This window comes from Anoplophora glabripennis, unplaced genomic scaffold (assembly GCF_000390285.2).
Source record: "Anoplophora glabripennis isolate ALB-LARVAE unplaced genomic scaffold, Agla_2.0 scaffold273, whole genome shotgun sequence".
Lineage (NCBI taxonomy): Eukaryota > Metazoa > Arthropoda > Insecta > Coleoptera > Cerambycidae > Anoplophora > Anoplophora glabripennis.
Window position 1 is genome coordinate 56,098 of NW_019416448.1, and position 13,603 is coordinate 69,700.

The window sequence follows — 13,603 nt, forward strand, 5'->3', positions numbered from 1 at the left end:
TCAAGATGGCTGAAAAAACTGTGTCCATTTCGCAGTCACAATCAAAACCTATAAAAATAATAAAATGGAAAGTTCGCGAAGGTCTAACTATTCCAATAGGTCGTTTATTGCTTTTATATGAAATTGATGGGCCCAAAAAAGAAGAACAGCGGAAATTAAAGTCAACACAAGCAGGAACAGTGCACAAAATTATTGCTCGAGAGGGCGAAACTGTCAAGCCAAGGTATATTATTTTAAAAATTGGCGGGAATCCATTTCGCGCCAATAAATATATATTTGTTTATTTATTTATTTATTTAATTATAGAGAAATATTACTAGAATTAAAAGCATGTTGCCACCCAACTATCATGAATGATATGTGTGCAGAATGTGGAGCAGACCTTCGTAAAGATGATATAACAGGAACGGCTTCCGTTCCTATGGTTCATGCAATTCCAGATTTAAAAGTCAGTGAAGAAGTGAGTAGAATTTCTATTCAAAGAAATGTGTACAAATCTTGAACTTAAAACTTATTTTAGCAAGCACAAAAATTAGGAAGAGCAGATAGTGACCGTTTAATAAAAGATCATAAACTGGTTTTGTTGGTAGATTTGGATCAAACTTTAATTCATACAACTAATGACAACATACCTCCTAATATAAAGGATGTATATCATTTTCAACTTTATGGACCTAACTCTCCATGGTATCATACGAGGTTACGACCTGGTACTCATAGGTTTTTAAATAATATATATGACTACTACGAGTTACATATATGCACATTTGGAGCAAGAAACTATGCACATACGATAGCAATGTTCTTGGATGCAGATCAGAAGATTTTTTCAAATCGAATCTTGTCTAGAGATGAATGCTTTGATCCCACTAGTAAAAAGGCAAATCTAAAGTAAGTTGTTTAAAATGTAGTTTAACGATATAAATTATGAATACAATATTGTAGGGCGTTATTTCCTTGTGGAGATGATATGGTTTGTATAATTGACGATAGAGAAGATGTGTGGTCTCATGCAAGCAATTTAATCCACGTGAAACCGTATCATTTTTTCCAACATACTGGAGATATAAATGCTCCTCCTGGTCTTGACAAGCACGAGGATGATAACAAAGCTGGCTTTGATTTAACGAAACTGAAGGAGAAGGTTGTATTAAATTCTGAGCACTTAAAAGATAGGGAACTGCTAATCACAAACGGCTCTACAGGAACTGAAATTGAGGCTGCAAAGGGTAATGATTGTAGTATGAAAATTTCAGTTGATAAAGACGTGAAGGTAATTTTTATTTATTCTGTATAGACAAGGCAGTAATTGAGAACATTCTAATAATAAAGAGTGATACATTAAATTGTTTAAAGGGGGAAAAAAAACAGTTATGAGTAAAACCTCTGAACAATGCCCTAAACCCCTCGTTATATCGTGGGTTTAGGGCAGTGTCACAAGGGTGCATAGACGAACTGTGTTATAACGAAATATCCTTTTAAACTTATATTATGTATGTATGAATGTACTACAGGGTTATTCACATAATTATGATACCCCCCTTACCTTGTCTATCTTTCTAAACGTGCGTGCATAGAAATCGGCAAACTGCAAACTTTTGACTAATTATATATATTTTTTAAACTATTCATCAGAGTAAAAAAGATATATGCTGTTTGAAAGACAATTTGATATGCTTTAATATGAGCTTAAATTTATTACAATTTATTTTCGTTCCTTAGTTTTAACAAAAGAAATTAATGCGTGAAACAATTTAACTTTTTTTATTCCTAAAGGAAATGTAGTTGTTGACAATTTTCTAAACTAACACTTAACACTTTTAAGGGGTATGACCCCCTCTTGCTCTAATAACATCTCTGTGGGATGTTATACCACTCTTCTACTGTATCAATAAGTTCTGGGATCGAGGTCGGGGCATGAAGTCTAGCCCAAATTCTTCGTTTTAGTTTATCCCATGAATATTCAATTGGATTTAGGTCAGGACAGCATGCTGGCCTCTCCATAATCCGAAAACCAACTTATGATATGTAATCTTACACGATTCTTACACATGCATAAAAATAAACTCTTCTCCAATGTAGTTGATGTACGTTACCACATGAACTGCTAAAATCACCTCGATGTACCTAGCACCCGTTAAACCTCCTCTCCCGTGTCCACGATCTCCCCTAGTGACGAAAGCAGGGTCGGTTCTTGTTTCCATAGAAATCGCACTCCAGATCATGCAGGAACTGCCTCCATAAGCAATTCAATTCAATGCAGCATTCTGCAAATCACTCTCTTGGTCTCCGGTACACTTTTCTTCTTTGTTCGCTATTATAGAGGCATATTCTGGTCTCATCTGAGAACAGAACAGATCCCCCATTGTTTCACTGTCCAATTCACATAATCCCGTACAAAACAAACATGCTTGATGATGAGTTGGGGTAAGCTTTAGACCAGTCACAGGTCTTTTAGGGGTCAGGTTACTTTCCTGCAGCCTTCTTCTTACTGTCCACTAACTAATAGCCACTCTTCGTACTTCACAGAGCTGTTGCACTTGAACTGCGTTAAGATGACGATTTCTTAATGTTGTTGACACAATAAAGCGGTCATCACGAGCTATTGTACTTCGTTTTCTCCCTGTTCCAGGTCGTCTATGAAAGGATCCAGTCTCCTCATAACGTTGGCACACTCTTCGAACTGCTGTCGGTGCATATTCGATAGTCGAGCAACAACTCGTTGGCTAAGTCCATTTTCGATTAAAGTAATGCGTTGGGCAGCATTTTGTTTATATAGGAAAAAATGTGAAAGACGAAAAAACGTTTGACTGCAAAGATATAAATGAAACTTTTGCTTTTCCAAATGGAACAGTAGATATTTGTCATTTTTTCGGTTCCTCTCTTTTCTTCAGAGTTTGCACAATATTTTGGTTTAATTATTTATTCTGCATATATTCAAGATTGCCACGATAGAACCACTTCGGGGGTATGTTTTTCATGTTAATTTTACTAAACAAAATTTTCAATTCTACATTAAGAAAAAAATCTTATTATGAAAGGTGCTTTATTATACCTTTATCTTATTCCAGACAAAAGACATATGTATTTCGGTTATACAAAAAAGATCATCGTGAAGAAACATCTATAAAAGCTCATTATGTATGCAAATCCTAAATAAATGTAGTACTGGTGCTTATATTCAATATTTTTATATTATGTATTTTCCGTATAGATGAGGTCTACTTTTAACAAAACTTTGTGCGATTGGACTGTACTAAATTGTAGCAGGTAGCTAAAATTTAATCCCCGACAATCCGTCTTTGTCTATGCCGCTTCAATTTCTCGGTCCATTTCTCTTATAAGTAAACAATATAAAAACAGCATTTCAAAACATGAGGCTACTTTAAGCATCATACTCGTTCCAAGGAATTTTTTAACAAAATTTTCACGTCACTTAATTTAAACGTCGCATTATTTCGCGCTACATCTCCTTTTACCTGCGCCCAGGTAACCGTAGTACCGTTATTTGGCGATTTGTTGCCATTTCATCGATAACATATTTTTTCTGATCTTTATTAAAATTGACAAGTGTCAAAAGTTCCTTTTTCACCATATTTGTTTCAAAAGAAATGTTTTTTCCGGATAACCATTGAATTATATCGGCTTTCCTCCAAGCAGTCGTAGGCGTCCGCTCGGTCTGATGTGAATGGTAACTGGCATTATCCATGACAATTACAGATCCCGGAGGAATAAGATCAAACATCTGTGTAAAATACTCTTCGAAAACATCTGCGTTCATGTCTTCGTGATAGTCACCTGTATTTTTAGATTCAAATAAAAGTAAACCGCCATCTACAAAACCACTAGCACTATGTGTCACTATTAATCTTCGCCCTTTACCTGAAGGTGCCTTGAACCCTGTTGAAAGTCCATCCAAAAATGCTTGTCGAAAACTTTTTACATTTTTATCTTGCCATACTTTTGTTACAGTATATCCCTCGTTGACCCAAGTTTCGTCTAGATAATAAATATTCCTCCCTTCGCCACGGAATTTTCTAATTGATCTTAAGTAGGATCTTCGCCAACAAATAATTTCATCTTTATCGATAAGAACTGACTTCCCGTTCTGCTTTTCCCAGCAAAAATTCAACTCTCGTAAGACGGCCCATAATTTGCTTCTACTGATTTTTGGCAAATCGTTGTCCTCTGAAAGTTCACTTAAAATTTTGTTTAGCGTTGGTATTTCTTTTTTAAAATAAAATGAGTGTACTTTAGTCACTAAACACAAGTCGAATTTTACTCTACTGCACTAGCACGTCTTCGTATATTCAGCTCTAAGACTGGATTGATCTGTCACAATACACTGGCTCCTGCCCTATGATGTATCCAGTAAAATATACTAATGTACACCCATTACCTGTTAGCATTAGTGTTACCCGATAATTATCTGAAACGAAATATTAGCACGCCCATGGCCGGTTCTTATTTCGGGGTTTTATTACTCTCTTTCATTTCCAAACAGAGTATAAAATCATTTTTTATTTCAAGGTCAAATTAGGACGTTTTGCAATCTTATTTTTTTATAAGAAAAAATTATTTAAAATTGCGTTCTTTGTCTGGATGATAAACTTATTATGAAACACTTTTTATAGTATAGTATTTTTTTCACAATATTTAAATATCTGGTTACTAAATTTAATAGCGGAAAAGCATAAATACAAACTGGCTAGTCACTATCTTGTATATATTTATTGTGTAGAGTAAGTACATAAACTAGAATATTGTGCAAACTGTCAAAGTAAATATATGGCATGTATTTAATTAGAAAAAGGAGGGGACTACAGTAAGCGACGAATATGCAGGGTGTTTCGATTAAAGAAACAAAAGTGGTTTATATAAAACACAATAGTCAATTGTTTTTTTATGTTTCTTTGATATAGCAATAAAATTTCTACAACTTTGGTTATTAATTACCAATTCTTCCTAGATAGAAAGGTAAAAAAGATAAAGGGAGTAGAATGTTATGAGAATTACCCTTTACATGCACAGGACAGGTATTTTTGGTATTAAAGTATAAATATACATACATATACTTGTACTATGTATGTACATACGTATATACATTCTTATAAAAAACACCGTTTGCTGATTGGTTACATTTATTTGTATATCTACATAGGTACTTATTTATATAAACTCACCAAAAAAATTATGGAAGCAGGAAAAGTTCCAAATTTTTCTAGTAATTTTTGAAATGCTGTAACTTCGTGAATAATGATCGTATTGAGAGAATAAAAATCTTGAAGCTGTTTGGGCAGTTTAAAAAAAAAAAAATTAAAAATTTTTGCCTTGCATTATTTCATTTGATTGCGCTGAGAGTAACGCTCAAAAAAAATTTTTCATCTCGAGATTTCAAAATGAATCTTCAAGCTTCAAGATGCTTCTTTTTTTTCAGCTTACATTTCCCCAACCCTAAAAATTCTTCTTTTTTTCAAACTTTAATACTGTATCTTGAAAACGAAGTGTTCCTGGATGCATGTTCTAAAATCTGGTCAAGGATTTTTGTTTCACCTTGTATGAACTCGTAGGATTTTTAAAATTATCTGCAACAAGTTTCTGAGTTTCTTAGTGATGAAGTCTCTCTGTATCTGCGACACATTTCACAAAGTTTGTAGTCAGTAATATACTATGTACATATTTTGATTTTATTTTAGTTAAATGGTAATAGCTGTGACGAAAATGAAAAAATTGAGGAGGTAACATTTTCCAAAAATGAAACGGGTTGTGAAGAATCTCCTACAGATAAAAATGAGAAAAAGGAAAACCAAAGGACGGAAAATGTTGATTCTGCAGAAGTACCACAGCAAGTTACCAGTGATGTGAATAAAAATGAAAACCTCGAAACAAAAGCAATAAAAGCACAAGAAAAATGTGATAACGATGCCAGCAAAACCAATACCGAAACAAAAGAACCAATTCCAGAACCTGACAAAACTTCTGCGAAAGAAAAACCTTCTCAAGAAGATAATTTAATCGAAATAGATGATCCAGATGACTATTTAGTGTATCTGGAGGACATTCTAAAAATGATACATAAAGAATTTTATGACCAGTACGACAAAATGGAATCGGGTGAAATACCAGATTTGAAAAAAGTTATCCCTTTAGTCCGTAGCAACGTACTGAAGGGATGCAAGTTGGTATTCAGTGGGTTGGTACCTACACATATTAAACTAGAACAGTCCAAAGCATATCAAGTGGCGAGAAGTATTGGCGCAATCGTCACGCAAGACCTGGAAGACGACACTACACACCTCGTGGCAGTCAGGCCAGGGACCGCTAAAGTCAACGCCGGACGACGGAAGAAGAACCTGAGGATAGTGACTCCAGATTGGCTGTGGAGCTGCGCGGAGAGGTGGGAACATGTAGACGAGAGGATATTCCCCCTCAGTAGCAAGGGTTCAAAAAACCGACACCCTCCTCCTCACTGCAGCAGTCCGGATCACATAACAAGTTATCCCGAGCATAATACCCCCGCTTTGAGGAAGCGAACGCCCAGTGGAAGGTTTATGGATACGATTAATCCGCTCATGTCATTTTCCAGTGCGGATATAGCTGATATGGACAAGGAGGTAATTTTGTTTTATTTTATGGTATACTAAAATCTTGAAAATGTATTAGTCCACAGTACAGGCACCCCCTGGAAAGTTGTTTACCACATACTTTATAACTTGTGAGGAGCTTCGTTTTGACGAGTCTACCATATTTTTCCTCTGCGACTTTTCTTGATTCCTCCGCTTTTCCATTCGGAAAAGTCCAAAAACATATGGCAATTTCCCGGCGTCTTGAAAAGTCAAGACTACATCTTTTTTTTTTTAGCTTAAGTTACTGTAAATTTTGTTGCAGATGTCGGTTTAAATTTGTCCGACAGAAATTCTTCCGACATTGACGTGTCTACCGGCCAAAACATGCCAAAATGACAGGTTATTGAAAATCAATTACCACATAGGTAATTTTTAGTAAAATTAATTGTAAATAATTAATTAAGTCAAAAAGTATTGTTGGCCGACAAATTTCAAGCCGCGTTTTTTCAGTCTGACAGCTGGAAATCGGAATTTTCACGTGGTATGATAAATCGATTACCACATATTTAATTTTCATTTTTTCCACATTTAAAATTACAATTAATTTTACTAAAAATTATCTATGTGGTAATTGATTTTCAATACCCTGTTATTTTGGCATGTTTCGGCCGGTAGACACGTCAATGTCGGAAGAATTTCTGTCAGTACTATAGACTATATGATTTTATAGCGTCGTAGTATACACACCTTCTCGTATGCCGAACACTAAAACAGATATAATAAAGCGGTGACATTCTCCTTTCACAGAATTAACTTTAGTGATTTGTTTTTGCCCACCCTAGTGCCCAGTTGTCATAATCAAATTAGGCGAATTGATATTATGTAGTTCATCTAAACTAGGTCAATATCAGAAGTCATTGACACTGAGATTCACAGACTAAACTCGGTGCTTAAAAAAAATAGTAACAAATACTTTTTATTATAAATTTAAAATATTTTTAAATATTGTTTCAAATCCATCAGATATTTATTATTTCTTATTTTGTGCAGTTTCTTTGCTACTTCGTAAGTAATAGCAGGCAACACCGATAAGCGTGTGCATACAACCAAGTTTGTGGGCTCCCCAGTGGCGGCATAGACAAGAACTTTAGTGCAATTTAAAAAACAAATTAAAAGATAAAGACAAACATGATAAAGATAGATGTATAAACTGAGAACAAAAGAATAGAAAACTATTAAAAATGGTAAAAAAAAACAAACAACATATAAAAAAATAACTGTTTAACACAAGTAGTAGGCCATTAATGAGCAAAGTATCCATTTCCATGGGCGTAGTAAGGGGGGGTGTACATGGCCCACCCCAGAGAGGCCGATGCCTAAAGGATAGCTTATAGTGATAGTTTAATGTAGGAGAAATTTCAAGTTGAGCATACATTCAATTTTCATGATATGGCAAGTTAAACTCGTTATTTGATTCATCCACGCCAAGGCGAATCCGACATTCTCGGTGACCTCTTGCATTATCTATTCTCAACAAATACAAGCAGCGACATTTATAACGTAAAATTTTCCATTCCTTTCGAATCTTTCATATTTTACCAAAAATATAGTAGAAGAAAGTTATAAAATATGTTTGTAAAAAATAATTTGCATTTTTGCTAAATATCTTTAATTTAACGATATTTTTATACTGAAAACATAGCAAATCGTGCTGGATATACAGGGTCTCTCACTGTGACGGCCCATTAGAATTATTTCAGAGACTACTTCGATTTGAATTTTGAAAATTTGGGATATCGGGTTTTCGGGCATGCCCTTCTCAACTAAAACAATGGTTATACTGGAAGACGCCATCAACTTACTTATTTTAAATGGAACACCCTATATATTATTGCAATTCTGGATTCTACGTGTTATTTTAGGTGGAGTTTTAGGGAAACTTCATAAAAGTCCACCTAAAATAATACATAGAATCCAAAATTGCAATAATGTATAGGGTGTTCCAATTAAAATAAGCAAGTTGATGGAAAGGTGTTGTGTTAAACTTTTGTAAAAAAAATTGCTATTTCGTAAATATTTTAAATACCCCTTACCCAATTTTGTTGTAATTTGGCAGTGTTATTTGTACTCTATGTTATTTATATGTTACATGTTATTAATAAAAAATTATAAAAAAATTATAATTTCCTAAAAAAAAACTTTTTCCCATGTTTCTTGTGTGGTGGTCCAGGGATATACAATTAAGTGGATTTTATTTTTTTCTACAAAAATTAATCAAGATACGAAAAATATGCGAGAGACAAAAAAGTAGTATTTTTAGTTGCTTAATTCAAAAAATATATAAAAATTACAAAAAGTAAGTACATTTTTTTTGTCAAAAATATTTGTTAAGGTACCGATCACAACACCACTGGATTTAATAAATCTAATCAAGTTAGGGTTAAATTAGCCCCTTAACACTACAAATAACACTGCCAAATTACAACAAAATTGGGTAAAGGGTATTTAAGATATTTACGAAACAGCAATTTTTTTTACAAAAGTTTAACACCCTGTATCTTCAAAATGAAGCATCTGCGGACCAATGTTTAATAATTGTTAATATGAACTTTTTGTCTTAAAATCACTCAAATTATCATCTGTTGAATTTATTGTACATACTTAATTTACACCCTGTATAAAAACTAGTATATCAAATTTTATATAAATGGAAGAGTTCAATTGAATTTCAACCCTAACAAGTTATGGTACTTAGAATATTTAGGCACTCTGTATATATTTTCTTTATCGATCTTTAAAAATTGCTTATTAAGGAACAAATCTTGCAAAACATATATAAAAAAAACCTCCCGTTTTAAAGGTGGAAGACATATTAGACGACGAAAGCGACAGTAGCGAGGATGACCAGAAAAAATTAGAACAGACGCCTGTAAATCTCGTGATCCCTCCACGAAGTAACAGCAGCAGCAGCAGTAGTAGTGAGGACTCCTTGACGGGAGAGTATCCCAGAGGCTTCAAACGGAAAAGGCAAGATGAAGAAGACAACGGTCTAGACGAGAACAATAGCACAGAGGACGAAATGCCAAGTATTAAGTTTAGGAGAGGGGAAAGTGTGGACGATGTGTTGGACATGGACCAAGACGACACGCAGGAAAGTGATAACAGTGTGGAACCTCCTGATGAGGTGGACGACGGAGACTGGAACATGATGGGGGCTGCTTTGGAAAGAGAGTTCCTGTCAAATAATTAATGTGTTTAGGATTTCGTACTTCGTCTGACTGGTAAGATATTATTTGAAGCGTTCTCTGCAAGACCCATATGTCATTTTTGGATAAATTTTTTGTTGTTGTGTGAATAGATGAAGATGTCTACAAGTCTTACAGGAAATATTTCCAATAAAGTTCCTGAAAGTACACATTTATTTATTTGGTGGTTCTGCAGAAACGTCTTAGACAGTTAGACAAAAACACTATTATGCCACTCATAAAAAAATTTGAAAAGTTTTTATGGCCTTGCAAAGTTTAATCCAAATTATTTTTTTTAATAAGGAGCCATACTAAAAAAACATGACGAGGCCCCAAGTGACTTGAGGTACACTGAATGAAAAATTCTTCAAAACTGTGTACAGTCAAAGCTCCTTATTCGCGGTTCCCGTATTCGCGGATCTGCTATTCGCAGACCAAAAAATTGTGACCATTTCCCGTATTCATTGGTGAAAAATTCGATATTCGCAGATCCAAAACTAACGATACATATTGCATTTTTAGAATAATGTATATTTATTTCTCAAAATAAACAAGTAGGTATCAAAATATTTATAAACAAACAAATCGTGAAGCCGAAATTCCTTTGACAAAATCTGCCGCTCACGCCGCTCACTTGCATGTGCGACTGTGGCCGCCTGCGCCGAATCTTTTATTTCATTGCTTCAATTTTTCATTAATCGCAATAACTTTGACGGAATAATATGTGTCTTTTCAGCTTCGTTTGGAATTTATAATGTCTGATAAAGGTAATTTAAAAAGAAAATTAGTTCGTACAAGAAAAAAAGCCATGTGCAAATTCAAACGTCAACTGTGTGGGTAAATACTTTTATTTTTACCGTTGAGGGAGAGTTTTATTTTGCTGCACACCGAAAGCAACCCTCAAGTGGTGACCCTGACGTGATTTTTCACCTGACGTGATTTTTCAACCAACGTGATCTTTCAACCACCATTAAGCGAAAGTACGCGATTTTTTGTGCAATTAGAGTGGTGTTTATTTCACATAACGCAGCAAGCAAACATGAATCCTCAATTGGTGACCCCGACGTGACTAGCAGGGGGGTGTGGGGGTGCAGATGTCTGTAAGTGAACCATTTTAAGAGTTACGTCAAGAGCGCCAGCTTGACAGCGCCCGGACCCACCAGGGTTCCAGGAAGGGTCCACGGCGAATTGGCGCCGGCGACCAGATGCTTACTCGATACCTACGAACGACTCCACACCAAGAGGACTCTCCAGCGAACGCTCTCCTCAATAACATATCTTTTTCTCTACACTTAGTTTTCAATAAAAATACTTTTACTTTCCGTTGAGAGAGTTTTATTTGTTGCACGCGGAAAGCAATCCTCAACTGCAAACATTGTGTAAGTTGCAAATGCAATAGGACCGGATAGCTTTGAACTGATAGAATCCAGTCAGGAATTGCTTGAATTGCACGATGAATATTTGACTGAAACTGACTTGGAGGAAATGTTAAATCCGTACTCCGTTGAGGAGGAAGCTTCAACGAGCGCTGAAAATGTGTTTAAATTTAAAAGAAGTTGTTTTTAAAAGGCAAATTGATTATGCCCCAGCTGAATATCAATCGGAAGAATTAAAATGTCTTTTATTAGCTGTATGACAAGAAAAATTCACTGAGTTCTCTAAACCATTGCCTAAACCTGATAATAACAAGCCGACAAAATTTTACGATAGTCCAGAACCAGAGACCGGATCTAGTGTACTCGAAGGATTTTGGTGCACTGATTATGAATCCGAGCTCAGAATTGGCCTATCAACTTAGGTTCTCGAGATATTCTAACCTCAAAGTGGAAAAATTGCAATTTTTCGCTATATTCGCGGTCAGATTACAATGTGAATTATTTTTTTTTTCTAAAATCGCGTTAAACCATCTCAAAGTATCACTCTTACCTTTCTAAGCGCACTTCGATTTTTTTGAAAATTATTTTTTTTTTCCATATGATAGATTGAAGTGTAGTACTTCGGCGATTTGGTTACAACATGGAAATAAACTAATTGTAAATTTATTCAAAAACGAGATATAGAGTTGCTGAATTTGAAAACACTGGTGGACCTGCTCCATAACCTCAATATTTCAAGTTTTTCTAACCTAAAATTGAATACTATATGAAGCAGATACCTATGTACACACGCTGTTACATTCGCATGCTAAGCTCATGACAGGTTCATCATAATACGCTATAACCTACGACACGTTAACCTAAATGCGCAAACCAGCGAGGGTTAAACCCACGACAGGTTAACCTAAATTTTCCATGTTGTAAGGAAATCGCTGAAGTACTAAACTTCAATCTATCGTATCTTTATGGAAAAAAAAGATTTTCAAAAAATCTAAGTGCAGTTAGAAAGGGTAAGAGTGATACTTTGAGATGATTTAACGCAAATTAATTAAAAAAATTTATTCACGTTGTAATCTGACCCCGAATATAGCGAAAAACCGCGATTTTTGCACCTTTAGGTTAGAATATCTCGAGAACTTAGGGTAATGGACCAATTCTGAGCTCGGATTCATAATCAGCGCACCAAAATCCTTTGGGTACACTAGGTCCGATTTCTGGTTCTGAAAATTGTCGTCTGTGTAATAATTAATATTATTAAAATTTATCTCAATACATTACTTTTATGAAGATATTTTTTTATTATTTTGCAACTGGCACGTATCCTCTATATTTCCATACAAAATGCCACTCCGTATTTGCGGATTCCGTATTCGTGGTACATTTTCGGAACGAGTCCCCTGCGAATAATGAGCTTTGACTATATTACATATAAAAGACTAATTAAATATGAAAAATAATGTTTCTGTAAAAATGGTACCTATGATATAAAATAAAAACATTACCGCTAGTAAATATTTGTTTTTTAGCAAAATTTAAGTGGAAATTGTACATATAGTGACAAATGGAGTTTTTGCAATGAACGCTTTAACTTTTAATCAGCCTTGTATCTCATCAATTGATATTTTGTGTTTTCAGATGTGATTATTTTAGAGTGACGTTGAGTGTTTTCTCAAAGCGTAAGAAACAGTCCAGCCTGTAAATTAGACCGAAGTTAAGTCATTTTAAGCGTAACCTTATCAAACAAATCATTTTGTACATTTTGTTTATATTTTTAACATTCATATTTGCAGTATAGTTCCGTGTATTCAGGTCAAAATAAAATTAATATAAAAATTGTTGTTTTCCTCAGAATGGGTATATTTGTAGCCAAAAAGGAAACACATTAATTTTTTACAATTGGGCATTCACTTTAAATTTCGTTACTTTAATTGCAGCTGAATATAGGGTGTAACTAAAATCCTTGACCAAACTAAATATGAGAGCGGAAATGCTTCTTTTCCAAGATACAGGATGTTACAGTTTGAACAAAAAAATATTTATTTTGAACAGAAAAAAGACGATTTCCTTCCAATTTGGTGTGCCGTTTTTCATGTTTTTTATACAGGGTGTCGCGCTTAAATGTGATACAAGTTTGTAGCTTCTTTGTTTTTTGACCGATTTCAAATTTTATTACATTTCGCGACATCATGGAGTGCTCGCCTGAAGATGTATCGATTTTGAGGAAACCTGGTGGTGAGACGTTTTAAGGGATGCTGAATGAGAATACATAATCTGTTTTTTGGAACAAAAATTGCTGATACCAATCTGCTGTTTTGATGTCAAGAAAACGTGTTCTAGTTGTTTATGAATTGCATTAATAAAAACAGCAGTATCGCGGTTAGATAGAGTTTTTTTTACCCTACATTCCCAAATAAGA

The 13,603-nt window shown here is 34.6% G+C and overlaps 1 protein-coding gene across 1 annotated transcript; it reads left to right on the top strand.

Annotated features, from left to right (window-relative positions):
• Positions 1 to 13,603, top strand: LOC108907200 (RNA polymerase II subunit A C-terminal domain phosphatase). Its single transcript, XM_018710768.2, has 7 exons — positions 1 to 223; positions 307 to 460; positions 521 to 891; positions 946 to 1,273; positions 5,697 to 6,614; positions 9,427 to 9,847; positions 12,823 to 13,603. Exons 1-6 carry the CDS (start codon positions 6 to 8, stop codon positions 9,814 to 9,816), a joined length of 2,379 nt encoding a protein of 792 aa, XP_018566284.2. The 5' UTR covers positions 1 to 5; the 3' UTR covers positions 9,817 to 9,847; positions 12,823 to 13,603.